At 39.5% G+C, this 26,612-nt stretch overlaps 1 protein-coding gene across 5 annotated transcripts in view; it reads right to left on the reverse strand.

Moving 5' to 3' along the window:
* STK39 (serine/threonine kinase 39) overlaps positions 1–26,612 on the reverse strand; it is a 278,661-nt gene that overhangs the window by 148,109 nt on the left and 103,940 nt on the right. For all 5 annotated transcript variants that reach the window (XM_070580065.1, XM_070580064.1, XM_070580067.1 and 2 more), the window contains exons 9-10: positions 22,776–22,824; positions 22,607–22,672 (exon numbers count right to left, since the gene is read on the reverse strand). In XM_070580065.1, the coding sequence (XP_070436166.1) occupies positions 22,607–22,672; positions 22,776–22,824 (115 nt within the window). The remainder of the gene's footprint in view (positions 1–22,606; positions 22,673–22,775; positions 22,825–26,612) is intronic.

Consider the following 26,612-nt stretch of genomic DNA (forward strand, 5'->3'; position numbering starts at 1 on the left):
CTGTGAGTAATGACTCCAATTCTGGGAGAAATGAAATCGGCTGTGTCCTACTGAAGGGCTATATTTATTCTGGAACCTTACTATAGCACTAAAATTCAAGATAAGAATTCTATCTTCCTTTAAAGAACAGTAAGGGTTTCATTTAAGGCAGTCCTGCCTTGCAGGCCTAATGTACAGACCTTGAGAACAGTAACACATCAAGACTCCAATATATTTTTAAAATAATGATACTCAGTGTGGACGTGGGACTCCATATTGTAAAGCATTAGCTTTAGAGTCAGACTGCCTCTGTAGCAGTCCCCACTGTAACACTTAGCAACTATGAGACTCCAGATAAATTACTTATATTCTACAAACTTCAGTTTCCTCGTCTGCAATACGGAGATATAACAGCACCTGCGTTTTAAGGATTTCATGATGATTCAATGAGAAAATGTCAGTCAAGCACTCAGCACAATATTTGGCCTAGTTTAAGACCAATAAAGATTAGCTATTGTTGTTATTATTCGTGTTACTGTTACTGTTGTTATCAATACTTCCTCCCCTACTGACCATCCATATATTACAATATATGGATATATATATGGATATGGATAGAAAAATTTAAAAAAACAAATTATATCTCAGATTAAACTGCACCTGGGTTAAAGCTTAAACTATAATCCAGAATTATATGGAATACACGATAATACAAAACTCACTCAAAAGAACTCAAGGAATCATTTTGATGATCTATTTTTATAACAGATGAGTCACCTGGACAATGGCGGTTGTTTCATATGACATAGCTTTAAATTTAAAAAATTATCTCAGTTGGTTATTTTACCATACACATCTATTTAGCATTAATGGCAGTGCTTACAAAATACTTTAAAAATAATCATTAGTTAACTTCATGGCTATTACAGTGAAAATCAGAAGGTGACTGCCATTTTATCCTCAGGTCTTACTCTCAACTATTCTAAACTTTGCTTTTTTTCTGATTCTAATTCCCATATGAATAACTTCACAACATGATGAACGGTCTTTTAAAAACGCTTAGGTCCCTGGGGCTCTTCTGTAATACCTCTTGCTATACGGAAACCTTTTGAAAGGTTTTGGAATCTGGAGCTTTCCAGAATGACATCTCACCTCACTTACCACAAGCTTACTTAAAAGAAGAAAGCATCTGCCCTAAAAGACATTAGGATAATTATCCTTAGTACAGGGCACCCACCATCTCTGACTGTGAGCCTCTGTAAAGCACTCAAATGTGGGATTAGCTCAAACATTTCTTATCGTGGAGTTGCCATAAAAGAAAGGAAATCTAGACTCAGTGACTTGCTTCTTGACCTTAAAAAAAAATCACATCTATATACCTATATTCAACTTCGTAACACATAGACTGCCTCATGAAATATTTGGCCTTTTCTTTGCCTCACAGTTATACTAAATAGTAAAGTGAAAATAGGTGTGAATATAACTCAAACTCTGGGACACAATTGGAAATTTTACTCATTTTCACAGTCCTTATTAATCCACCAAGAGGTAATAGCTACTCTAACACTGTTCATAGTGACTATGTCCTGTGACCACACATAATAAAAATGTTTACACTTTCCTAAGCCTCGGGAAAAGGGCCCAGAATCACTCACTCTATAGCGACTCCTGCTTTTGCACCAATAATGCCATTATTGGCTAATCCAGTATAGTGTTTCCCAATGTGTGCAGTCAAAACCTTTTCAAGCCAATGAAATTTTAAACGTTCTCTTCCTAATCCCAACACAACTGTTTTAGCAACACTGGCAAAATCATACTTACTCCAGAATATACACGCCATTTTAAATTGTCCATTGGAATTGCACATTTTCTAAAAAGTCTTCTCGTGTCACTGAGCCACATTCGTAACTGCTAGACTTAAATGTGATTACCTCTAGGTCAACAGCAGAAGCAGTTTGGGGATGTCTTAACACCATGGTGTAGCAACCTGTGACCCACTTTTGGAAAACTGCCTTTCTCCAGTGTTCTCTTGCTGTAGTCAAGAAACAATGGAGCAATTATGCTAATAATCCAGAATTAAAAGACTTCGGGGGACAAAGAGGTTGCTCCCCCCTCCAGAAGCCCTCTTCTTTGCTCTGTCAGAGGCAAGGAATCTCTACCAAACTCATTAACCCTTCTGAATAAATCAAGATGTACTATTTATGCATATTTAAATGCATATTGTGAACATCTCATTTCTATCGTACAATCAGAACAGAAGTGCATTCTGTGCAGGTGCACTATCTCCTTTAATTCTAGGAGAAGTATATAGCATGACACATCATGTTTTAAGAAAAAGATAATGAAATAACAAGAGCTAAATTTACCACACACTTACTCTGTATTAGGCACTAACTTCAGTCTTGTAAAGCGTCCAATTTAATGATCACAACTCAATGATATAGGTACTATTGCTATCACCCTATTTTTCAGATAAGGAAACTGAGCTTTGAAGAGGTTAGATAACTTGTCCACAGTCGAACCTTTAGGGAACAAGGGTGCCATGACTGGAACCTAGACAGTCTGACTCTTCATGCTGCTGTTATACGACATTTGATACACACAAATGAATCTACATACCATATATGTAAGGTATGAAGCATAATAATAATATCTAACATAATACACTGCTCCAAGGACACATGTGCTCCTCCCCTGTCCCAGTCCTGGTCACTACCATCAATTTTCTGCTTGTTACTTAACCTCTTTTTACACATATCCCTAAATAGTATATCATTTAGTTTTGCTTGTTTTTGAGCCTTACAAAAATGCTATCATTTTGACTATAGTCTTCTGAAGTTTGCTTATTTCCACTCAATATTACATTTATGAGACTCATCTATGCTGTTCATTTTCACGGCTATATGATATTCAAATGTGTGGATACACAATATTTAATCATTCTCCTGTGTAAGAATATCTGGGTTATTTGTTTGTATTTACAACTACAAGCACTGTTGTTCTGAACACTCTTGTAAATGTTTCCTGGCATGCTGTGCAAAAGTTTCCCTAAGCATAGAACTACTGGGCTATGGGACAAAGAAATATCTTTTATAAGAAGGTACCATATGCTCTTCCAAAATGGTAGTACTACTTTTCACTCCCACTAGCTATTTACAAGAGAAGCAGTAGGTCTACAACATAAACAAAATAGAGTATGACCAGGATTCTTAATTTTTGCTGACATAATAAGGGAAAAATTGTATCTTGCTGTTTTTCTGGCTTACATTTTGTTTAATTCTAATGACATTAAGCACCTTTTGATATGTTTCTGGGTCATTTGTATTTCTTCATCTGGGAAATGCCTGTTTGTGTATTTATGTTCATTTTTCTATTGATCTGAAAAAGTTCTTCGTATATTTTAGATACCAATCACTTGTCTGTTGTATGTCTTAAAAGCATCTTGTCTATTACATTAATAGTGTCCTCTGATGTACAGGTTGTCCTTAACTTTAATGCAGGTGACTGTAACAGTCTTTTCTTTTACAGATAGACCTTTGGAAACTGTTTAAGAAAACCTGCCCTGCTCCAAAGTAATATGTTGTCTCTTCCTAAAAGTTTTAAAGTTTTGCCTTTACATTAAATTTTTAAGTAGTCAGGAAGGAAGTTATATATAAGGTGGAGGATTGGAATTTTTTTCCACACGGATGCATATGCTGTCCCAGAACTATTTACTTAAAGCAATAGTCCCTCTTTCCACACAGAACTGCAACACATCTCTGTCATATATCGAGGGTCTGTTTCTGGGGTTTTTTATTATTCCATTGATCATTTGTCTATCCCCAATATCACATTGTCTTATTGAGCTGCGTTGTATATTCTTAAGCCTTCGTTCTTCAAATAAATTAGAATTAGCTTGTCAAACTTCTCAAAACTTTTTGTAGAAAATCCAATTTGGAACAGTATTGAATCTATCAATCAATTTGAGAATAACTGACTTCCTTCTTATACTGACTCTTCTTATCGATATGCATAGCTGTTCTGTCCATTTATTAGGTTTTCTTCAATATTTTCCAATAAGTTTTATATTTTTTCTACCTAAAATTCTTATACACCTTTTGTCAGAATTATTTAATAAGGTACTAGAAATAATAAATAATACCCTGTTTTGTCTGTTAACCTATAGGATTACTTGGTTTTTCTTTTTTTTTCTTCACTCAGCTTTGGCAAGTCACATTTTTCTCAGAATTTATCCACCTCCTCTAGATATATGGCATACAGTAATTCACAGCATTATCATAATCTTTTTAAATCTCTGCGGAAACTGTAATTTACTTGTGATATTTTTGCTATTTCAAATTTCACTAACCTTCGCTCATACTTTATCAACTCCTTCCTTCCATTTTCTTCAGATTAACATTGTTCTTTTTCTAATTCAAGTTAGATGCTTAGCTTGTTAATTTTCACTCTCCTTCTTCCTGAAGGTTACTTTCATGTAGGTCCATTAAGTGTAAATTTCTTCAGTTTTCATTAATCTTAAAATGTCTTTATTTCATCCTCAGTCTTGAAAATTTTAATTTCCTCAATAGTTGGACGATATTAAGTTATTCCTCTGTCTTCAGGCTTTGATTGTTGGTCCGGGATGTCTGCTGTCAGTCTGGTTATCCTTCCCTTAACGGTGATCTGTTCCAGCTCTCCTGCTGGACTTGAAGATCTTCCTTTTATCTCTGGAGTTCTACGGTTTTACTTCAAAATACCAAAGCATAAATTTCTTTTTATTTATCTTGACTGTTCACAGTATTTTCCTGTTTCTGTGGACTGCTATCTTTCATAACTTCTGGAAAATTATTCAAATATTATCCCTCCTGCATTTTCTTTCCTGTGTTCCTTCTGAGACTATGATAAGACTTACGTGACAACTTCTCATTCTGTCTTCGATGTCTATTAACCACTCTCTTATAATTTTCATCTTCCTTTCTCTCTGTATGCTGCATTCTTGGTGATTTCTTCAATTTTCCAATTCTCTTTTCATCTGTATCTAATCTGTCTAATCACCAATTATTTTTACACCCAAGTCCTTCCATTGAGGTTTGGGTTTTGGTGTTTTGTTTTGTTTTTTTGAGGAAGATTAGCCCTGCACTAACATCTGCTGCCAATCCTCCTATTTTTGCTGAGGAAGACTGGCCCTGAGCTAACATCTGTGCCCATCTTTGTCTACTTTATATGTGAGACGCCTGCCACAGCATGGCTTGACAAGCGGTGCATAGGTCCACACCTGGGATCCAAACCAGTGAACCCCAGGCTGCCAAAGCGGAACGTGCAAACTTAACCGTTACACCACCAGGCTGGCCCCTGGTTTTTGGTTTTCTAACAGTCATAAGATTCATTTATAAAAACTCTTTTTCTTTCAAATCTGCGTGGTCAATTTTTATACTTTGTTGCTTATTCATTTTTTGATTCTCTATTTCTTTAAACATTTCATACATGATTGTTCAAATAGAATGCATAATATAGATAATTCCAATATCTAAATTTCTTGAAGGGGGGACTTAAATTAGTTGTTTATTTCTAATGTTTTATCTACCTTTGGAGGAAAGTATTCCTTCAAAAAATATATTTGTGTTTGCTTCTGCCAGGAGCCAAGAGGCACTATCCACTTAGGGAGATTTTAGCCATCTTTCAAGTCTCAGGATTATCAGCTTAATTTAGGATTCTCAGGCTCAACTTTTAATGGTCAAATTTAAAAATAAATAAATAAAACATCAATGTATGGGCTAAACACCAGTTTAGACACAGCTCTCTTTCCTTGCTGCCTGCAGAGCTAATATGGACATTTATCTACACACACAACACGCCACTCACATTTCAGCTTCCAGCTTTTTCTCTTTTCTTGGATCCTTACATATTGTATCCAATTTCTGTGAACCCAGAAATGCAATACAATCTATGTTTAAGGCAGGGTCTACTTAATTTCTCACATGCGCACAGTGAAGGGAAAAAATACTCTAAAATAAGTAAAATTCATTCGAAAAAATGAGAAATTTTCTCTTTATAAATTCAAAGAGAAGTTTTCAATATCTCTTTGAATTTCACTTTCAAATTCTTCTGTACTTTCTAAGGTTCTTGGAAGTTTAAGTCTGACACACAATGTAAGAGTTTTTGTTACCCTGAATTCCAACAGGAAAAAACCTGCCCTTCTTCTCTCCAAATACTGATAAGAAATAAGAACTTGGGGCCAGCCCTGTGGCCGAGTAGCTAAGTTCGCGCGCTCTGCTTCGGTGGCCCAAGGTTTCGCTGGTTCAGATCCCAGACGCGGACATGGCACTGCTCATCAAGCCATGCTGAGGTGGCATCCCACACAGCACAACCAGAGGCACTCACAACTAGAATATACAACCATGTACTAGGGGGGCTTTGGGGAAAAGAAGAAAAGAAATAAGAACTTCATTGAATCTTTATTGAGGAAGAGTTGAAAGACATCTGGCTCAACTTTCCAGTAGAGACAAAAATAAATCCCATCACATTCACCCATCTGACCAACATCTACCAAACACCTATTTTGTCATGAACATGGTAAGCACTAAAGATAACCAAATAGAATGGTCCCTGCTCTTCAAAGAAATTAAAGTCCATTAATTCTTCGTATTTTTGTCATCTAGCTTCAGCTTAAGCAATATAAAAAACCAACACTGAACCAGAAGCCAAAAACAATAATTTAGGTCTTGGTCACTGATTAAAAAATCCATTCATAGAACTCAGTACCCGCTCTCTACACCAGGAAGACAAGTTCACACCAATCATCTTCAAACCAAACTCTTTGAATTCCTAAGCTTTCTCAAAATTTCCTATATTCAAGTTTTTGGACTTATAGATGAGATTTTTTTTGATGGTTTACAGAATTTTAATACCAGTGGTTTCGATGAGTATTTCACAAAAACTTGTGCACCTCATGGCACATAAAGAAAATGATAATATTTATTTAGCATCCTAGGATAGTCTGCTAAAGTGATTCACAGCAACTGGCCCCAGAACTCCAGCCATCCAAAGCCCTTCTCAATGGCCCTAAGGGATGAAGGATTCAATATGGTGGCTCATCTGTAACCCAGTCACAGTCCACCTATGTGCTCTGGCCACTGGTTGGGAAGCTCTGGTTGAGATGACAGCTAGGGTCTCTTCTAGTCCCAAGGGTCCTTCATGATTTTAATTCCAGTCTATTTAATCTTGGGACAGTTTCCATTATTAGAAACTCTCCTATAATATGAACCCAAAGCTGTTTCCCAACCCTCCCTTCATTGTCCAAAAACAAACTCTTCACATTACTTTATCTCCCCCTCTGCACCAGGGTGTGCCAAAGGCTCATTCACCCATCTTGCCTCCTCAACATGTTACACTGCCACACACCTCCCTATATTATGCATCAAAAAAACTAGCATTATGAGGATGGCAAAAACAAGTGCCGATATTAATAAAGCTAGCAAAGTCAGAGCACTCTAAGACAGATGTAACCATTTTAATAACGAATATAAGATCTATTAGGCAATACCAAAAGAAAGCATGGTTTAAGAAGATATTGCAGCTCTGCTTCACAAGGTATAGCTCAGCCAGCAACTGGTGGAACGCAGATAAGACAGATCTTACATGCAACAACTAGGAGGGACCACTGCAGTGAGTTCAGAGTGTCAATGACAGAGAGGTGGGAACAGCACTGCCCAAAGGCAAAAAGAAAAAAGCAGCAGATGCAATATAGGCATTTTAGTTGTATCTATATAATTATAAGTCAGGACTATTAAATAATTTTTTGTAAAGTGAACTTCAGCAATACGGTTTCCTTCCAAACCAGAAGGTCTATCTCAATCGCTTGCACCACTACCAACTGATCTGCTAATAAAAATGCAGAGTCCTGTGTCACGGCCCCAGATCCACTAAATGTGAATCTTTGGATAAGGGATCTGAGTATCTGCACCATAAGTTCCAGAACAACTACGCATTAAGCTTCCAAAAAGAAAGAGGACTGGGGCGTATCTCTCAAGGTGGAAAATAAGAGAAAAGCAGGTGAGAGTCCATAGAAATAACATCATATTACAGAAAACATCAATGGGGGAGGAGCTGGTTTAGATGTCATTCAGAAAACTTTTACTGTGTTCTAATAGATAAATTTATTATAACTGTTAAAAAATATACTAAATAGGGAAACTTTCTAATTGTAACTTAAAAATTCATAAATGAAGAAATCAGAAATTTTACAATAAGACAGAAATAAATAATAGAGTTCTAAATAAACTACAGTAATCTGAAGTCCTTAAGGAAACCAGTAAGACTGTGTGTTGGCAGAAGAGAGAGAACAAATAGTTTTATTTAAAGAACACGAGTTAGCTGCTGGGGCTCCCTACAGAGACAGGAAGAAAGAAAAAAAGAGCAGGGTGAAATTCACCAACCTTAGACATTAATTTCCTTAAGAAAATAAAAGACAATCCTCATATGACATTTAAATACTCCCTAAGCTCACTTGTATAACATACAACTCCTTCCTTACAAAACGCACAATGAGGGAAGGAGAAGAAGGCAAATGCATTTATGGAATCCCTCTTATGTTACAGACGCTGCATAAGCATTTGATATAAACCGTCACACTGAAACCTCACAAAACCCCTTGGAGGTGGAGAAGGTGAGGAAATTGAGGTTCAGAGAAGCTGGGTGACTCACCCAACGTTCAAAAGCAGCCAAGGGGCAGTGAGGATGTAATCTAAAGGTTATACTTTTTTAAAACATCCTATGCAATGATTCAGAAAAACAAAATAGAGTTTCCAATTCTAAAAGCTATAATTGATTAAGATCATAAGAAATTTGAATCAGAACACTAGTCTACAACAAAAGCAAATAAAAGAGGACAAGCTCAGCATCCAAACTGTGCGGTGCTGTCCTCCGACTGCAGATGCTGGGCCTGACCAACACCTGGTACAGCACAAATGGCTGACATCAGACCTCCATAATGAGTGCTCTAAAACCATAAACCAGAGGATGATGAAAATGGTTTGATCATTACTCTCAGGCTGGCAGCTGGTTTATCATTTGTTTGTTCTGGACAGAAGAGATTGCAGTGACAGAATAATGGGCAAAAACACATCATAACACTGCATACTCCGCCCAGTCGCCACACTGAAAATAATTCCTTATCCAAGAACGGGCTGCAGAACAATAGGGCTCCCAGTACTTTTCACTGCCAAGGGCTCTCTCCTAACTACCTTTAATGGCCCCAGGAGTTCAGGGCCTCAAGCCGGGACCTCCATAATAGGCTCTGTATTGATCAACTTTTAGTACATGGTGCATTCTAATGTCTTCTACAGTTACTGAAAGTCGCAAGGTTGCAAAACTGTCAGAAAACCTTGAATGTTCTCTACAAAATAGCTAACTGCAGATCTAGGGGAAAAAAATGAAATAACTGTACATCAGTAACATTTCAATACCAAAAATAAATAATAATATTAAATACCATATGCCAGACACTGAGCTAACAATATGTATTTGTGTGTGGGGGGGGGGATGGGTATGTATAAGTAATATATTATGCTACAGATCAAAAACCTGAGTCTCAGACTGGGATTTTAAATACAAAGTCTCCCATCTTAAACATTAGTAAGCCAATATGTGTCAATAATTATAAGGCCTATACTCTTTGACCAAGCAATTCCATTCCTAGGAACATATCCTAACAAAATAAGTAACATTGTTTACAACAATGCATGTATAATGATGCTCATCCCAGTGTGGTGCACAATTGAAAAAATGGAAATAATCTAAATGTCCATCAAAAAAGAACTGATTATTGTAGTCATTCTTGCAGAAGAATATTATGCAGCCATTAAAAATGATTAAGTAGGGGCTGGCCCAGAGGCACAGTGGTTAAGTGCACACGTTCCACTTTGGCGGCCCAGTGTTTGCTGGTTTGGATCCTGGGTGGAGACATGGCACTGCTTGGCAAGCCATGCTGTGGTAGGTGTCCCACATATAAAGTGAAAGAAGATGGGCATGGATGTTAGCTCAGGGTCACCCGTCCTCAGCAAAAAGAGCAGGATTGGCAGCAGTTAGCTCAGGGCTAATCTTCCTCAAAAAAAAAAACAAATGATTAAGTAAATCTATGTTTCTTGACACAAAAAGACATGTACTGTATCTTAAATGAAAATGCAGATAGATCACAGGGCAACGAATACAGCATGATTCTGATTTTGTTTTCTGAAGAAATGACACTTTGAGCTGAAATTGAGGTCTGCTGAGGATGGAGGGGCTGACACTTCCAAACAGAGGGGAAAGCAGCATGTGCAAGAGCCTTGGGCAAATGGACACACGGAGAACTAGGGGTGGAGAGTATGAGAGCAGTCTTAGGGATGAGGAAGGGACTAGGCCATGCCAAGCACTGGAGGCCCAATTAAAGATTCAATTTTCACCACAGAGGATCAATGAGAAGCCACTGAACAGTCTGCATTTCACAGATGAGGCACTGGGGAGTTCAGCTGATACTCAAGGTTACCCCATAAGCAAGTGGTAAGACCAAGATGTGCCTGGGGCCTGCCTGAAGAGCTTAGTCTTACCTTTGAGCACAGACCTTTCTGGATACCAGCTTACTGACCAACAGCTACTCCTGGGCCTTTTCCACCTCTTTCCAGGCTGGGTTTCTCACTTTCCACTTCCATTCTCTCCTTCCTACCTCCTACGCTTTTCACAAAGTCACAGAGAAAGTCCAGCTCTCAGTACTCTGTCCTTATCATCTAAGGGACCCCCACCCAGTCTCCATGCAACAGATCTTCCCAATTGCTCCCCAAGGGAATTATATCAGCTAACAAACTGGTTGCATAACAACCAAAACAATTTCAAATGTACTTTTAAATTTGGGTTAAAGGCTGTTGTTTGAATAGACTAGCTCTATTATTGCTTTGTGAGTTGTACAAGGGTTCCATTGCTTTCTATATGTGAGAAAAATTAAAAGTAATTATATATTCTTCTAAATAAGTATTTGAATTTGTGACAAGCAATTTAATAGGAAGCTTAGAAAAACCTATTATCAAAGTGCAACCTTAACTGGGCCTCCTGAATGTTAATTTGTTTTACAACTACTCAATTTCAAAGTAAAAATAAATTGCAAAAGAAAAAAACATATATTTCTGGCCTTTTTTAAAAAACAATAGAGCCATGTATCTCTATTATATCAATCAAATTTGATGAACATAAGACAAGCGGAGCCCTGACTCCCACACACAGGATGATTTTTTAAGCATGTGTACCACGCCCTCTGCTGGCCTCACCGTATTTCCTGAATGACCACCAGGCAAGGGAGGAAGCAGGGCAAAATGTCTGGATTCCTTCCATGGGCACGGACGTCTTCCTTTCCCCAACTATGCACAGAAGTTCCATTACTTTCTATCTCCTTCACCTTCCCTTTTCCAAAATGTCATACTCATTTTAAAGATTTACCAGATCATGATATAAAGAGGTAATTTTAAATTATTTCCCTAAATGAAAGGATAAGTACCAGGTCATCCAAAATTAGAGAGTACTAAAAACTAATTTGACTCTAGTTTTAAAATAATCTTCCTAATTAGATGTGGCTTCAGGTAACAGGCAAACGTAAGTGCATCCTGGCTGGGAGAAGAAAATGACCATATAGAATATGCTGAGTGCTAGGAACTAAATTTTTGCTGTCAAGTATCCAAAGTAGATAATGCACAACTGTTAGACAATAAAATCTAACCATTCTACTTTATGATAAAGGTGAACCAAGTTAATTGGCTCACCCAGGACTCTTAGCAAGTTGGAGATAACAAAGGATTATAAGCCTAAGATCACAGAAACTTTCAGTCATAAATAGAAGAATAGAGCACTGACTGGAAAACATCTTAACTATTCTCCTTGAAAAGGAAAGGCAGATCGGCTTTGTCTCGTGCATGCTCTCCCATCAATTCTCATAAAGGCTATCATCGTGACTCTGCAATTCTGCTTGCTGAACTTCAATTCCAGAAACACTTATTCATTGGCCAAGACACTGTGCTGGGTATGGGGCACAGAGCACAATCTGACACCATTCCTGCAGCCAACAAGCTGACAGTCTGGAACAGAAGGCAGAAGGGTGAGGAAATAAACTACAAATGACGCTAAGTGCAACAAGGGAATTATGCCCGAGGTACAGAAGCAGTGCGGATGAGAGACTCATGAACTGTCTGGGGTGCAGAGAGGATGGTATGGGGAAGCTTCACAGAAGAGGCACTAGACTTGGAAAGATACAAGTTCAGGGAGGAGCCTTCTAAACAGAGGGACTGGTAAACACACCTTCATGGAAAACACATGTGGGGTTTCAGGAATATATTGGTAGGAAAGAAGAATCAGTAATTCTGTAAGGGTATGTCAAATCGAGGTGGCAAATGGCCTAAGGAAAGGCTGGAGACGGTGAGGTAGCCCAAACATAGATCATGGGAGCCTTTTGTGGTCCTTACCCTCCAAGTAATATGGACCTCATCCTATCAGTGGCAGGAACTTGGAATTTATCCTGTAATTAACAAGAAGCCATTGAAGGGTTTTAAACCAGGGAGAAAATACAATCATATTATTAGAGTTTTGACAAGATCAAAGAGGCATCTAACTTTTTATACTAGCTTTTATGCAACTAGCCAAATTTTCCTTTCTATTCTTTGTGGTTTATCTACTTTTAAAAGAAATGGTATGCTGGTATAAGAGTGATCTGGAAAGGTGAATGAAAGCAAACCACCTTAATGGGGTCAGTTCCTCATCCGGAGTCAGTGTTGCTCAGTGAATAGTGCACCAGCAGGCAGGCAGGGACTTCTCTCACACATGGATGCCTACTGAGTTTCAGAAAAGTTAGCTGATGCACATAAGCTTTGGAAAAGGTTAGCAAATTTCCCAAAGGCAAAAAATGAAGCACATGATACATTTCAACCCAAAGATCTCAAAAATTTAACTGGATGTGAAATAAGGCCATTGATTCTGACTTTTCATTTCCAGTAAAATAATCCATTCTCTACAGACTAAAGCTGTACAAACAGCATCTCTCACAATATTTTCAGAATGTACGTCATTATTTTTAAATTTCAAAAAATGGACCTGCAAGATCTTTAAAAGTTTAAAAAGCTCTCTTAAGCAACTGGTGTCTTTAAAAGACACCTCTATTTGAAAATACAGATATTCTCCCTGAATGGGGCTACCAGGATTAGCATATCACAATTTCCAGAGTGGATCCCTTTGGCTCCAAAACAAATGCCACCAGAAAGAGGCCATTTACCCAGAATATATGTATCTTTTACTCAATTTGCCAATTGAATTGAGAGTAATTTATGGTGCTTTTTTCCCTTGTTCTTTCCTCTATCCTCGCCTCTGCCTAAGTTCACCCCCAGCACAGACACCAGTCAAGCTCCTTACAGCAGGAGCAAGGTGCAAAAGGAAAAAATCTGCGACTGCAAGGGTTTTTATAGACTAGTAAGCAATTCCTTAGAAGAGTCTTAGAGTAAATGAACTATTCTGATAGCACCCTCTAGTGACCAAAATGCCTTTCCTGACCAAATGAATTCTAAACTGACTAAAATAATGCGTTTAAAATAAAAATGAATGAAATGAGCTTATGCTCTGTGAACATCTGCCCCAGTTAAAGACCCAGTTAAACCAATAACTTTAACCTCTCCAGCCAACTGTCCTCTCAGCTCTAAAACAGGAGAAGGAACACCCCCAACCACCACAGTCCTCCTCCTTTTGAGCACGTGAGTTCCCCAATAAGATATATTACCAATACATGTGGTTGTTTTTAAACAAGAGGATGGGGAAGAGAAACACAAAGCAAGAAGAGAACCTGTACCCTCAGGCCTACTGGAATAATCAGGAGTATTTTATATTAAAGCCAAAATACATGTGGTGATAGTTAGAGGTCGGTTCACTTCTCCTTGAGAGGTACATACACTTTGACTCCTTCCTTTTTCTATTTTTCTGGCCCTGAGCAGAACTGCAGGAACCAAAGAACTTTCTGGAAATAGCCTACCACCACTCAGAATTGTTTTAATTTGACCACAAAATACTAGAAGTTCTCCAATCTCATCTTCACAACTGAGATTTTGGGTTTTGACATGAATTATGTAAAACACAAATGTTAGATTACTTTGATTTGTAATTTAAAGTGAAAGTGGTGATAGTAGAAAGTACTTAAACCATCACCCTTCAACCTCCTGCCCAGTAAAAAAAAACACCTCCAGTGACTAAGGTGTCAAGTACTCATGGCTCAGTGGGGACCTAACATACCTTTGATCCTTCTACTCCAAATCTGAGACCTTCAACAAAGCCAAAAACTTTTACTCAGTTTGCATTGCACAACCACACAGAATTAAAACCCACTGTTGCCCTCTACTGGGCAGACTTGGAACAAAACTAAAATCCATTCATCAAACATTTGAAATCACCTTATTTCTTCTCTGATTTCTTCATAGTGTATAAACCTTCAATATCTTATAAATTAATCATAAGATTCCAGGAGGGGAAAAAAAAGGCAATTTTTCAGAATTCAGAGGGATTTTTTCCCCTCTTTATCAACTAAAAGATAAGACGAAATGGTAGTAAACTGCAAAACTGGCTTCAGACTCTGCCACTACATGACTATGTGGCCTTGGTCAAGGCCCAACCTCCCTAGGTTTCAATTGTCAGGTCTGTAAATTGAAGGCTCAAGAACCAAGGGACATTTATGATCCTGGTTGCTCTTTCTGACTCATATTTCAAAACAGTTACAGCATTTTTTTAATCAGTCTTAATAATCTCTCTTATCCTCTGTCCTGTTACTCAGGTCTTCACTAATTGTTATAAGGCTGCAGTAATTGAGATAACTGTAAACCGAGTATGTAGCACAGTGCAGGAAGGTGCACAGTAAGTATGAGTTTTTCTCTCTCCACCCGCCACGTTCCCCCATCTGCCAGCTCCATGATCTTCCCCATTCCTGTAGTACATATTCTGTGCCCATATCCTAAAGCATTTGTTCTCTGCTACTCTTTGAGTTTTGCATGTCTTGTGATGCTTACACAGCACCATGTTCCCCACTGACAGGTGAGTTTCACCGCCTGGACTGTGTCCTTTGTCTGTCTGAAGCTCAGTGCCCATTACTGGTAGCAGTGATTGTAATGGTAGCAGCTGGTATAGCGGCAGCAGAAATGGGAACAGCAGCAGCAGTGCCCAAAGCAGCAGCAATGAGAAATGTTACAAAAAGAATAATGACATTATAATAACAAAATTGTAATAATAAAGCAATATATGTGATTATAAAAAAATGATAAAATGTACAGGGGCCAGCCCGTGGTGTAGTGGCTAAGTTCGTGTGCTCCGCTTTGGTGGCCCAAGGTTCACAGGTTCAGATTCTGGGCACAGACCTACACACTGCTCATCAAGCCATGCTGTGGCGGTGTCCCACATACAAAGTAGAGGAAGACTGGCACAGATGTTAGCTAAGTGACAATCTTCTCAAGCAAAAAGAAGATTGGCAACAGATGTTAGCTCACAGCCAATCTTACCCACCAAAAAAAATTAATAATAATAAAATTTACTATGATTATAACCAGTGCCATCTGTTATTTTGTGCCAACCACTATGGTATCCATCTCCTATGTTTTACCTAATTTAGCCTTCAAAAACATACATAGGTATTATTACCTTTCCCATTCTATGAATGAGAAGCTGAGCTTCTGGCAGGTTTTAACAACTGCTGATGCACCAAACTCTCACTGGCCATCTCTCTTCCCTTCAGAACTTCCAAAGCCCTTTCATCACCTTATTCCCTGAATATCTGCTAGAACCCCGGCAAACTTCCCAGGTTCCTACGATGATGCTTACATCATCTCCTAGCGCCCACAAATGGCATGGGAGCCCCCTTGATGTGTGTTTAAATAGCAGATTACTTGCTCTGAGAATGACAAAGGTACCCCCTCTCCTTTCCCTGCTTACACCATTTAACTCTGCCTACCCTCTCCATCTATATTTCCTTCCTATCCTCCCCTTTCTCCTCTTCTTATATCTAAGGTACAACTTAGTGGAAAGAGCATGGAACCAGAAATAAGAATTGCTTCTTATTACAATGTGGCTTTACGCAAATCATTTCAGCCCACGCTTTCATCTGTAATGTGTGATAATAATACCTGCCCTACCTGCCTTCAAGCATAATTGTTGAGAACAAATAAGGAAGCATGCAGGAAAGTGACCTACTAGCCGTAAAAGAATATCAGCTGTGCATGCATTTAATTCTTATAATTCTAAGGCTCTTCACAAACACACCCCGCACTTCCCCTGGTAGAGAGGATCCGCCCCAGTGGGGAAGCCCTGGCTCTTGCCCACTGCCAGCACCTTGCAGGGCAGAAGAGAAAACATGAAGACAGGTGACTAAGCAAGGGCAATGAAATAATGATTGTCATTCTTTTCTTTCTCTTTGTAGGTTTCAATGGGCTTTTTCTCCATTTCATCCAAAGCAGCAGCAATAGAGAAACGACCTTCATTCCCACCCCCACCCACCCCGCTACCAGGACTCTTTCCTCATTCCCTATTTCTCTACGTACTTCTAAAATGCCTGTCTTCTGAACCACAATAATCATTCTCCTTAGTTACATGATAGCCATGGCAGCCACTGTTGGATTGAGCACTCTCTTTGTGTCAAACGCAGTGCCAGGCATCCCGTGTGGACCATCTCTCATCCTCATGGCAACACAGTCTAAGTATCCTTGGCTCCATTTGACAGATTAGGCTCAGAAAGATTAGGCAGCTCACCCAAGGAAGGAGACAGATCCAGCCATTGCTGCTTCCGGACCAGATACAGAGGCTGGAGCAGCACCTTTCCTACTTCCACCTTAAATCTGAACATCACACCCCAGCAAAGTGTTCCTTGTCCACAAAACTGGTTAGAAATCATAGAGAAATCCTATCATTAATACGCTATGAATGTGCACCCATAATGACATAAAGCATAAGTGTTTCCTTAAAAGTCTAAATGACCTTGTACAGTAAGTACATTCACTTTACCTTTTAATGTTTGATATAATGAAAGAATTTTTATTATGGGAGGGATTTATTAATGAATTCCTCCTATTAAGAAGTAATTGCGTTTACAATGAGGAAGCTGGTAGGTACCATCTTAAGCATGTGCTCAAAGTCAGTATCAACAGTAAAGGAATAAATCAAGACCAGGTGCCTCTTAACACGATACACTGAGAAGAACACAGCACCACTTCTGAGGTGTTCCTGTCAAAACACGCAAAAACTGAATCTGATCGTGAAGAAACATCAGACAAACCCAAACTAAGGATCATTCAACAAAACAACCAATCTGGACTCATCAAAAGTGTCACAATTGTGAAAGAAAAAGAAAGAATATTCCAGCTTAAAGGAGACCAATGAAGACATAACAACTAAATGATTCTAGGTTGGATCCTGGACCAGATAAATGAGTAGTGGCAAAATTTGCATAAGATTTGAAAATTAAATAATAGTATTGTGTCAATGTTAATTTCCTGATTTTGATAATTACACTGTTATGTAAGAGAATGTTGTTTTTAGGAAATATGCTGAAGTATATTTAAAGATGAAGGGCATCATGTCTACAATTTTGAAATACTTTAAAAGAAAGAGTGAGAAAGAATATCTACAGAAATTTTTTGTACTATTTTTGCAACTTTTTTGTAAGTCTGAAGTTATTTCAAAATAAAAAGCAAAAACAGAAAGGACAAATTATGAATACATATTAAGTATTAAGTAAATGTGAATTGCAATATTCCTACCTATTTATTCTTAAGCACACAGAAGGATCAAATGAAGCCAACACCTTGGGTCCTTAATAAGAAACCAGTCTGACAGCCTGATATAAGAAATTCTGGGATCCACAAATATTGTCCTAGTCTTTCCAATTCACAGTGGTTCCACGCAAAGGTAGCAGTGATACAATAACCCTTTCCTCCTTCTGATAATGAATACTATATCTAACTTCTCAATTTCATGATTAAGAACATTTAACCAAATATCCTCTTGTGAGTCTACTTCCCATGAAAACACAGGCAACCACAATAAAAAGAACTGTGTCTTACATTTCCCCACCTCATCCCTTCTCTAGCCAATATGCTTTTTGGCTAAGCAGTTGGTGTTCAGACATCTACGTACCTACTAACGCTTTGCCCTGTCCTGCCACAGGTGGGTTTTAGCCACAGACGGTATATGACTACCAGCATGGATGTGGTGACTCAAGTTCATATCACTAACACAAAGTGGAGACATCAGCCAACTCTGATGCCTAGATGCTCCCACAGAAAATGCACACGGCCCCAAGCATCGGCATTTAATTTTATCCCAATGATTTACACTCCTCCGCACCCAGTAACTCCAGTAGAGTAAATGGTGGAACACTACGTGGTCAAGCTTTCAAATCCCAAAAGATGGCTGGAGACAGGCCCCTAGAAAGTCACATGGGAAGGAATAATGGCTATGAAGGCTTTTCTTCTCATGCGCAAGGATAAGTGAAAAGTTGAAAAGAAGGTACACAGCTGCACTTAACCCTCTTGTTGTGGGTCATTATTAGCATGTTTTCATTTACAGTTTACAGAGCATCTTGCGGTCCAGGAACATCAAATCACCCTTCACCACACAGCTGGGGTCAGACAGAACTTCCATTTCACAGACAGAAAAATTAGAGGAAAAGAAAATCAAGATGATCCCTAAACAACACTGTCTGTCGGAAAAGAACCGAGAGCAGACCAAATACTCTGTCTCCAGGAAGAAAACAAATATCCCTAGTTTCTGCAATTACCACACACACAAAAAAATCATTTTACATCACTAAACTACCAGGGAAGCCACAGTGGCCTGTTTCTAATTTCTTATATTTTTTTCCTGATTTAGAGGAGTCAGTCTGGACAAAGACAAGACCACCTACCCACATGGAATTGTGTGGCTCTCAACTAACACTTCACATTCCACCCAAACATGAACATGATAGGCCCCTGGCTCTCATGCCAAAGGAGAGCGTGGTGGGCTCCATGGGACTTCCTGAGAGCAGCTACAATATCAGCCCCTCTCTATTTTAAATATGAGAATTATTCACAAAAAAGAAAAATACATATTGAAAAATCTCTCTTAATTTTGGTTACCATAAGGGAGGAGAAGCAGAGACTATTGTTTATGACACCACAATTCAAACCAACACGCTTGCATAAATGTCCAGAGCTTGGTCAATAGGCCTAGTTGTCATGTAAACACTGGTATATCAACAGACTGTCTGTTTCTATTTTAAAAACAACAAACCGAGGAGACACAAATCAAAGGACCAGCATCAACAAGCAGCATCTGAGGAACAAATCTACACCAGGAAACCAGAGCATGATCAACTCAGAGGCACCACAGCAAACAGGAAAGGAAGGAGCTGAGCAGATGTCAATAAAGAGAGGTCCAAAAACGAATAACACAAATAACACCAGAGACTCCCCTGTACCAACTTTTACACTAAATGTACTGAAACACCCTGGGAACCTAAGACAAGCAAAGACATCCTACAATAAAGGCTTTCAAAGCAGGGTTATTAAAATAATATTTACTTTCTGGTGCCCAAGGCTGCATGAGAAGTTTCAAATAAGGAACAGCATGGTTGCTTACCCATATCACGAGCCCCAGAGAGGGAGGGAGGGAGGCTCATCCACCACTAACAGGAATCCCAGGAACAAGCGTTTTGGTGGTACAAGTGAGGGAACAACAGAGTCTCAGATGGCCCTTCCTTGGTACACTCAAGCATATGTGTCCACTGAGTCAGCAAACATGTGTGGGCACTTACTGTAAACAAGACAAGCACTGTGATGGATGTCGTTCTGGTCAGCGCACCTGCCACAGAACCCGCAGGCAAGAAGGGAGTGTAGCTGATGACCAAAGTGTACTTTAAAATGAGAATCGTCACAGGAGAACAGCCACCCGAATGAAGCTAGAGAGGCAGAATAACGATACCATGGCCACTCCCTTTTCTACAAGATGTTTAAAGAACTAATTTACAGTCTCCTTTTACTCCTCTGTGTGACTCTGAGATCTGGGGCCATTCTCCATTTGAAGGGATAGATGACAAAACAAGCTCTGAGTTTCAAGTCTAAAATCTAAGAGCAAGTAAACGGCAGAAGACATGGTTTATAATCACATCTCCCAAAACTCTAGCTGCTTCTTGTTTAAGATACGTGCAAAATGGGATCTGGAATGCACAGCACACTAATATGTAATAAATAACGTTTTTTTTTTAAAGGAAGAAAATAAAGTCAGAGTGTGAACAGATTCTTCATTTTCTCAAATTGAAGGAAGTCTCAAAGGAAAGTATGGGTTACGTAGTGAGAACTACAGGTGGAGTTTAGAACATAAGACTGGAAGTTGCAATGGTGCCATGAGTTCAAGACTAAGGAGCTTGGCCTTATTTGATAGGAAGTTTTTTCTTTCATTTATTTGCTCTTGTTTTTGTTTAACTTTGGGAACCACTTTTGAGCAATTAAGTGACATGATCAGAAAGTTAATCTTGTAGTAGTGTCTAAAAAAAAAAGAGATAGGAAGAATGAGGGAGAACAATTAGAAATTTACTGCAATTGTTCAGTTAAAAGCAGGAGGAAAACGCTCCGAGCAATGTTGCAGAGGGAAGTATGGGGAGGACTCAGAGAGGGATTAGCGGGGGATAGAGGGGGAAGGAGGTCTCAAATATAAAAATAATCCCAGTGTCCTGAGGTCGGGAAACTCACGAAGAAACACAGAGCACAGGAAGATGAGGTTGGGAGGGAAGTCGAACCATCTGGAACACTGCTCTTGAGAGGCTGCTGGGCCACCGGACAAGGAGCTGGAGGTGCGAAGCTTAAGCTCTGGAGATAAAGGAGGCCTGGGAAAACCCCCTTCTGGGAATAGCTACGGGATGAGATCAGATGAAACTTCTAACAAAAGAAGCAGAGACAAAAACATATATATTCTTTGGGGACACATACTGTACAAGCCAATGGCTTTCTAACAGCTTTCTTCAACTCTGGCTGATATTTTAGATATCTGATCAAAAGACTCCATGCTAGGGGCCGGCCCATTGGCGCAGCGGTTAAGTGCGCACATTCCACTTCTCAGCGGCGAGGGGTTCCGCGGTTCGGATCCCGGGTGCGGACATGGCACCGCTTGGCAAAAGCCATGCTGTGGTAGGCATCCCACGTATAAAGTAGAGGAAGATGGGCATGGATGTTAGCTCAGGGCCAGTCTTCCTCAGCAAAAAGAGGAGGATTGGCAATAATTAGCTCAGGGCTAATCTTCTTCAAAAAAACAAAAACAACAACAACAAAAAAACCCATGCTAGACTCCAACACCCCAGGAAATCTCTCCAGGCTCCTCCTTCAGCCTCCTGCATGGAGCTCTCAAACTCTTGTCGGGCGCTTCTGCTTCCTGTTGCTTCAAACTGAAGCTTTAGTTTCTCTGTGCTGTCCCTTGAGATGTGCCACTGATGGACCATCTGCCAAACTTCACTTTTCCGTCAGAGATGTCCCACAGACCCACCTTGGCTCAGGTAGGTCTCTGAAGTCAACACAGCATGCCCCATCCCTAGCCGAGGCCCACAGCCCAGACCCCAGCCCACCCCAACGAATTCTGCTGGTCCAGGAGAGGTGCTCAGATACCTGTACACAGTGGGTCATTTCTCAAAGTCTTACTTTAAAATGTTTCAAACAATTCTAAAGCATCAGCTAAATGTATTTCATACAGAATGTTTTAGAAAAGGTAATGTCTGGAAGTTAACATTCAAAGTTACTCATGCCTCAGCATGAGGAGATGCAATCTCTCAGGCATATTTCTTTGCCAATTTTATTTACAGAGCAGACAACTCAGATTCGTATCAGCTTTCCCTATAACTATTAACTATAAAAAAGAAGAAAAAAGGACCTCCCTTTGTAAATCTGTGACGACGTAAATATATTTAATTATAAATATCTAATGTAATCTTAAAACCAAATTAAACCAAACCAGAGGTTAAATTTTGTTAGGTTTCATACCATAAGGAAATAAGTAATTACAAATAAATAAAACTCTGGATAAATACATAAATAAACACACTCATACATATACCATTTTAAAAATTCAAAACCTAGAATGGAACGTTTGTCAGGTAATCAGTAACATAGTTTAGTTAACATAAGGTAGACTACAAAAGGGAAGTCTTTAATAAGGAAAGAACCTATATCACATAGATATTCAAAACAACCATTAAAAACAAGTTTTGTTTTTCATTGTATTATTTCAAATTGCTTAAAAATGACTGTTCCTCTTCTGCAAAATCCAAAGGAGAGACATTCCAAGGATATTTTCTCTCTCCCGTGTTTAACCCTCATCACAATCCCCTCCCCTCTGACTTTCTTTAAGCAAAGCTGATAAATGGCAAAATGAAATCAGTGGAGTTTCACATTGTTTCCACACGCAAACACATCACAGCAAGCTGAGATAACCAAATGGCAAAATGCAGTTATCTGAGTAATCGCTAATCAGATAACCTCTAAATAACACATCCTGAGCGTGTGGAAATCTTTTTCCTATTTTTCCATGGGCTTCATTTCCCTGGGTGGGGAGTGGCTCCTGCTGGGTCCCCAGGGCTGCTGGCACTTACCTTTTTGGCTCTTTGGGCTATGTCTGGTGTTCTCGTAAGCAGCTTCTCAATCAGGTACTCTCTGTTCTGCAAAACAAATATTCCCAACAGTTGAACATCAAACATGATACACAGAATTTCAAAGCGATTTCAAAAATAGCAGGTTTACTTGGGTTTTTAAGCATGTTACCTTGGCTTTCTGGAAGAATTTGCATTTTAAAAGTTCTGCGGCTGTGGGCCTGAAAGATCAATAATAAATTAGAGTTGAAACAATGACCACTCAATAAATACACTGCCTTGATGAAACAAATTAATCCTAGAGTATATCTGGAAGACCAGTTATGGGAATAGCAAAACCAGAAACTAAATTAATCATAAGCCGGCAACAAATACGAGAGTGCCAATTCTCCAGTTCTTTCCAAACACCTCCACTGCAAAACATATAAACTCCTGTTAAGTTAAATATTTAGGGGCATGATCAATTTTCCATCCCTTACACTTCACTAAGTGAATTCAGTGTTTCTAAAAGGTGGCAGACTGACACATCTGTGAGCTAAATTCCTATATTTATTAGGAAACCGTATAAGCTGCAATACCACCCTGTCAAAGGAACCACAGTCCACAGTGTTCCACGATTTCCTAAGAGCGGCAGTTACCACCAAGGGGGTTCATACAGCACATGTGCAAGCTCTGTGTGCCCGCTGAGTAACCCTGTCTCAAGTGGACATGGACTACTGGTTTTCAGGGGAGGGTAAATGTGACGGTGATTAATAAAATGCAAATTCATTTACAAGCATTACCAGATTGGTCCTTTTTTTTCTTCTCATGGGGTCAATTAACTTATATCTCTATCCTAGATTTCCTAGAAACTGAAAGTTAGACCTGACAGCCTGACCAGGCTGAATCAAGCATCTGGGGGAAGAATACTTCATAGATGACGCCAGGCACTTGTTGCTACAGCACATCAGAGGCACACAATGTTCGGTTATTTCACTGGGAATGATGCTCAGTTTAACCGCTTGGCCGCCATGCCCAAGATCTCTCCATTGCAAAGGTATGTTTTCCCCCCTGCACCTGGCAAGTACTCTGTTGGGTAATACTTTGGAATTGCATAAGTACCACGTTCCCAAAACCTTTCACCTAATGGTTTTAGCATCTTTTTTCTTTTTTTTTAAAGATTTTATTTTTCCTTTTTCTCCCAAAGCCCCCCCGGTACATAGTTGTGTATTTTTACTTGTGGGTCCTTCTAGTTGTGGCATGTGGGATGCTGCCTCAGCATGGCCTGACGAGCAGTGCCATGTCCACGCCCAGGATCTGAACCGGCGAAACCCTGGGCTGCCGAAGCAGAGCGCAAGAACTTAACCACTCGGCCACGGGGCTGGCCCCTGGTTTTCGCATCTTTGCCTTAAATAATTACTTCATAGGAGGTGGCAGAATACTGATTTCCTACTTCTATCACTCCTTCTATGTTTATTAAGTGGCGTTCCCCCATAAAGAAGAGCTTCCTTCATCAATAGTTCCTTCTGAAAAAAGCAATTATGCAGAAAGAATCTGATAAATCTAGAGTATAGGACAGTCAGCAAGACAACTGACCTGATCTCATCAAGAAGCCAGTGTCATGGAGGAAAAGGGGAGATGTGAGGCGACTATTCTGGATTAAAACAGATCTAAAGAAACGTAAAACCAAATGCAACACATGACCCTTGGCTGAATCCTGTGTTGAAAGGGAAGGGGGAGAAGCTACGAAAGACATTTGGAAATCTTTACAGATATGTGAATATGCTGGGTATTAGACCATTTCAGGAAGTTACTGTTCATTTCCTTAGGTGTGGAAAAGTATCGTGGTTATGTAGGAACAGGTCTCTACTTGTGGGGAATGCAAGTTGAAGTCTTAAGTCTATTACTTTCAAACTGTTCAGCAAATAAAATGCAGGTAAACAGACACACTTAAACTTCTGATAATAAAAGAATCAGGAGGGAGGAGCCCATTACTGAATATCATTAGGAATTCTCTCGGGCAATGATTACCAAAGGGACAAATAGTATAATGTTGATGGGGGTGCACGTTTAAAAGGAGTCCTCACGCTTGAAAAGATTGGAAACCACTGCTTTAGAAGCAGGAAGCTCCACTAAAATGTTTCCAGGGACCAAACCCAAGCCCGTAAAGGAATTCGGAAACGATAAGCACACCGGCGTACAAACAGTGCAAGTCTACAGGGGCCATAAACTGTATTCCTGGGCAAAGAAATTTTCGACTTAAATGGTTATTGCTCTTTTTCTCAATTTCAAGCAGAACACTGCTTAACAGGTTTCTAACAAAGAACCCCGACTCGCAATATCCACCTCAAAAAACAGCCGCTAAGTGCTAACTGCTTTAAGTAAAGGTCTAAACTACAGGTGGGCCGCGTTTCCCATTTTGTCTGCAATAGTCCTTGGTAAACTGGTTCAAAATCATGAACTTGTACCTTGTTAACCAGACACTAGAACTAAAAATGATACTATTCTTTTATGCGATTTAACTTTGGCTGTTATTTCAATATACACTCTTACTGATCATCGGCAATGCTTCCGGCCTCCACAGACTCCAAATTCATCCTTTTATTCTCTCGGTAAATATTTTTTGAGCACCTACTATTTGTCAGGCATTACACTAGGTGCTAGGCACACCATGGTAAATACAACAGACATAAATACTACCCTCGGCAACTTACAATCTAGCAGATAAGAGTTAGAACGTGCTGTTAGACTGTCAGAGGGATGTCAGAACATTCGAACACTTGAATTGTGTTTGGGTAGAAGTGGTGGGCTATAGAGAGAACATATTACACGATGGACTGAGCATGTCTGGTACCTCACATCATGAAACAAAATTTTAAAAACCAAGAGGCAAACAAAATAACTTGGATTTAGTTTTTAAAAAGTGAAAAGAAACCTAAGAAAATTAAGATGATTAAGGAACTTAAGGCCACTGTTTTGGTTGAAACCCCTGTCACCTCTGGCCAATAGAGTTATACAGCCTCCCTGCTAATCTCTCTGCCACTTCTCTCTTCCTCATTCCAACCCATCATCCACACTGCTCTCGTGTTAGCTTCTAAAAAAACACAATTTCTTATCCATCCTAATGGATTTCAGTGGCCTGAATCCTGACTCCTTCAGCTCATTTCCCATAACACCCTACGTGAACTGTATCCTCCAGCTACAATGATGTTCTCACTCATCTCTTGCTCTTTCATGACAAAGCACACACCGCTTTTCTTGCTTCAGAATTTTTTGTAACCAACTGGCACATCCTTGCTCATCAGTCGAGAACCTATTTAAATGTCATCCGTCTTCAGAGATGCTTCTCCTAGCTCTTCCAAGTAGAATTCATTGCTCCCTACTCGGTGCTCACACACCAATCTACCCACGCTCCCATTCTGTAATGATCATTCCTATGTTTCCCCACCTTCACCCCACTGGGTTATAAGCCCTTCCAAGACAGGGTCCTCACGGTATTCATTGTTTATATCCCCAATGCCTAACACAGACCAGAAAACTGCTATAGCTCTATTTCATAGTAATATCAAATACGGGGTAAAAGTGATGCTACTAGACATTTGGACACAGAACCACAACTCCTGGAGCTAGATTTAGTCAGCACCAAATTCTAAGCATCTGTTCAATATAGTAGGGAATAGGTGAATAACGTAATGAAAATAAGACCATGCTAACAGAAAACAAGAAAGAGGTACACAGTGGAGATACTGAGGTGGAAAGCCAAAATTCTTCCCTCTCTCCTCTGCACCCCCCATTCTTCTTCTGCACACTAAGGGTCACATGAAGGACCAATGTAGAGAGAAGGGTGAGAAATGCCAGACATGCCTTGAGATACAGGGCTAGGAAAATACTTTCCCTTCCCCAGTAAGGTCATTTCTACAGTAACCAAAAATGGAAAGAGGAAAAGCATGCTGCAGAGAAAACTCCTTTCTCTGCACTCTACTCTTAGTCTTCATCAGTAAATACAAAAACACAATGGTGCAAGAAATGA

The sequence above is a fragment of the Equus przewalskii genome, chromosome 17 (assembly GCF_037783145.1).
Source record: "Equus przewalskii isolate Varuska chromosome 17, EquPr2, whole genome shotgun sequence".
Classification (NCBI taxonomy): domain Eukaryota; kingdom Metazoa; phylum Chordata; class Mammalia; order Perissodactyla; family Equidae; genus Equus; species Equus przewalskii.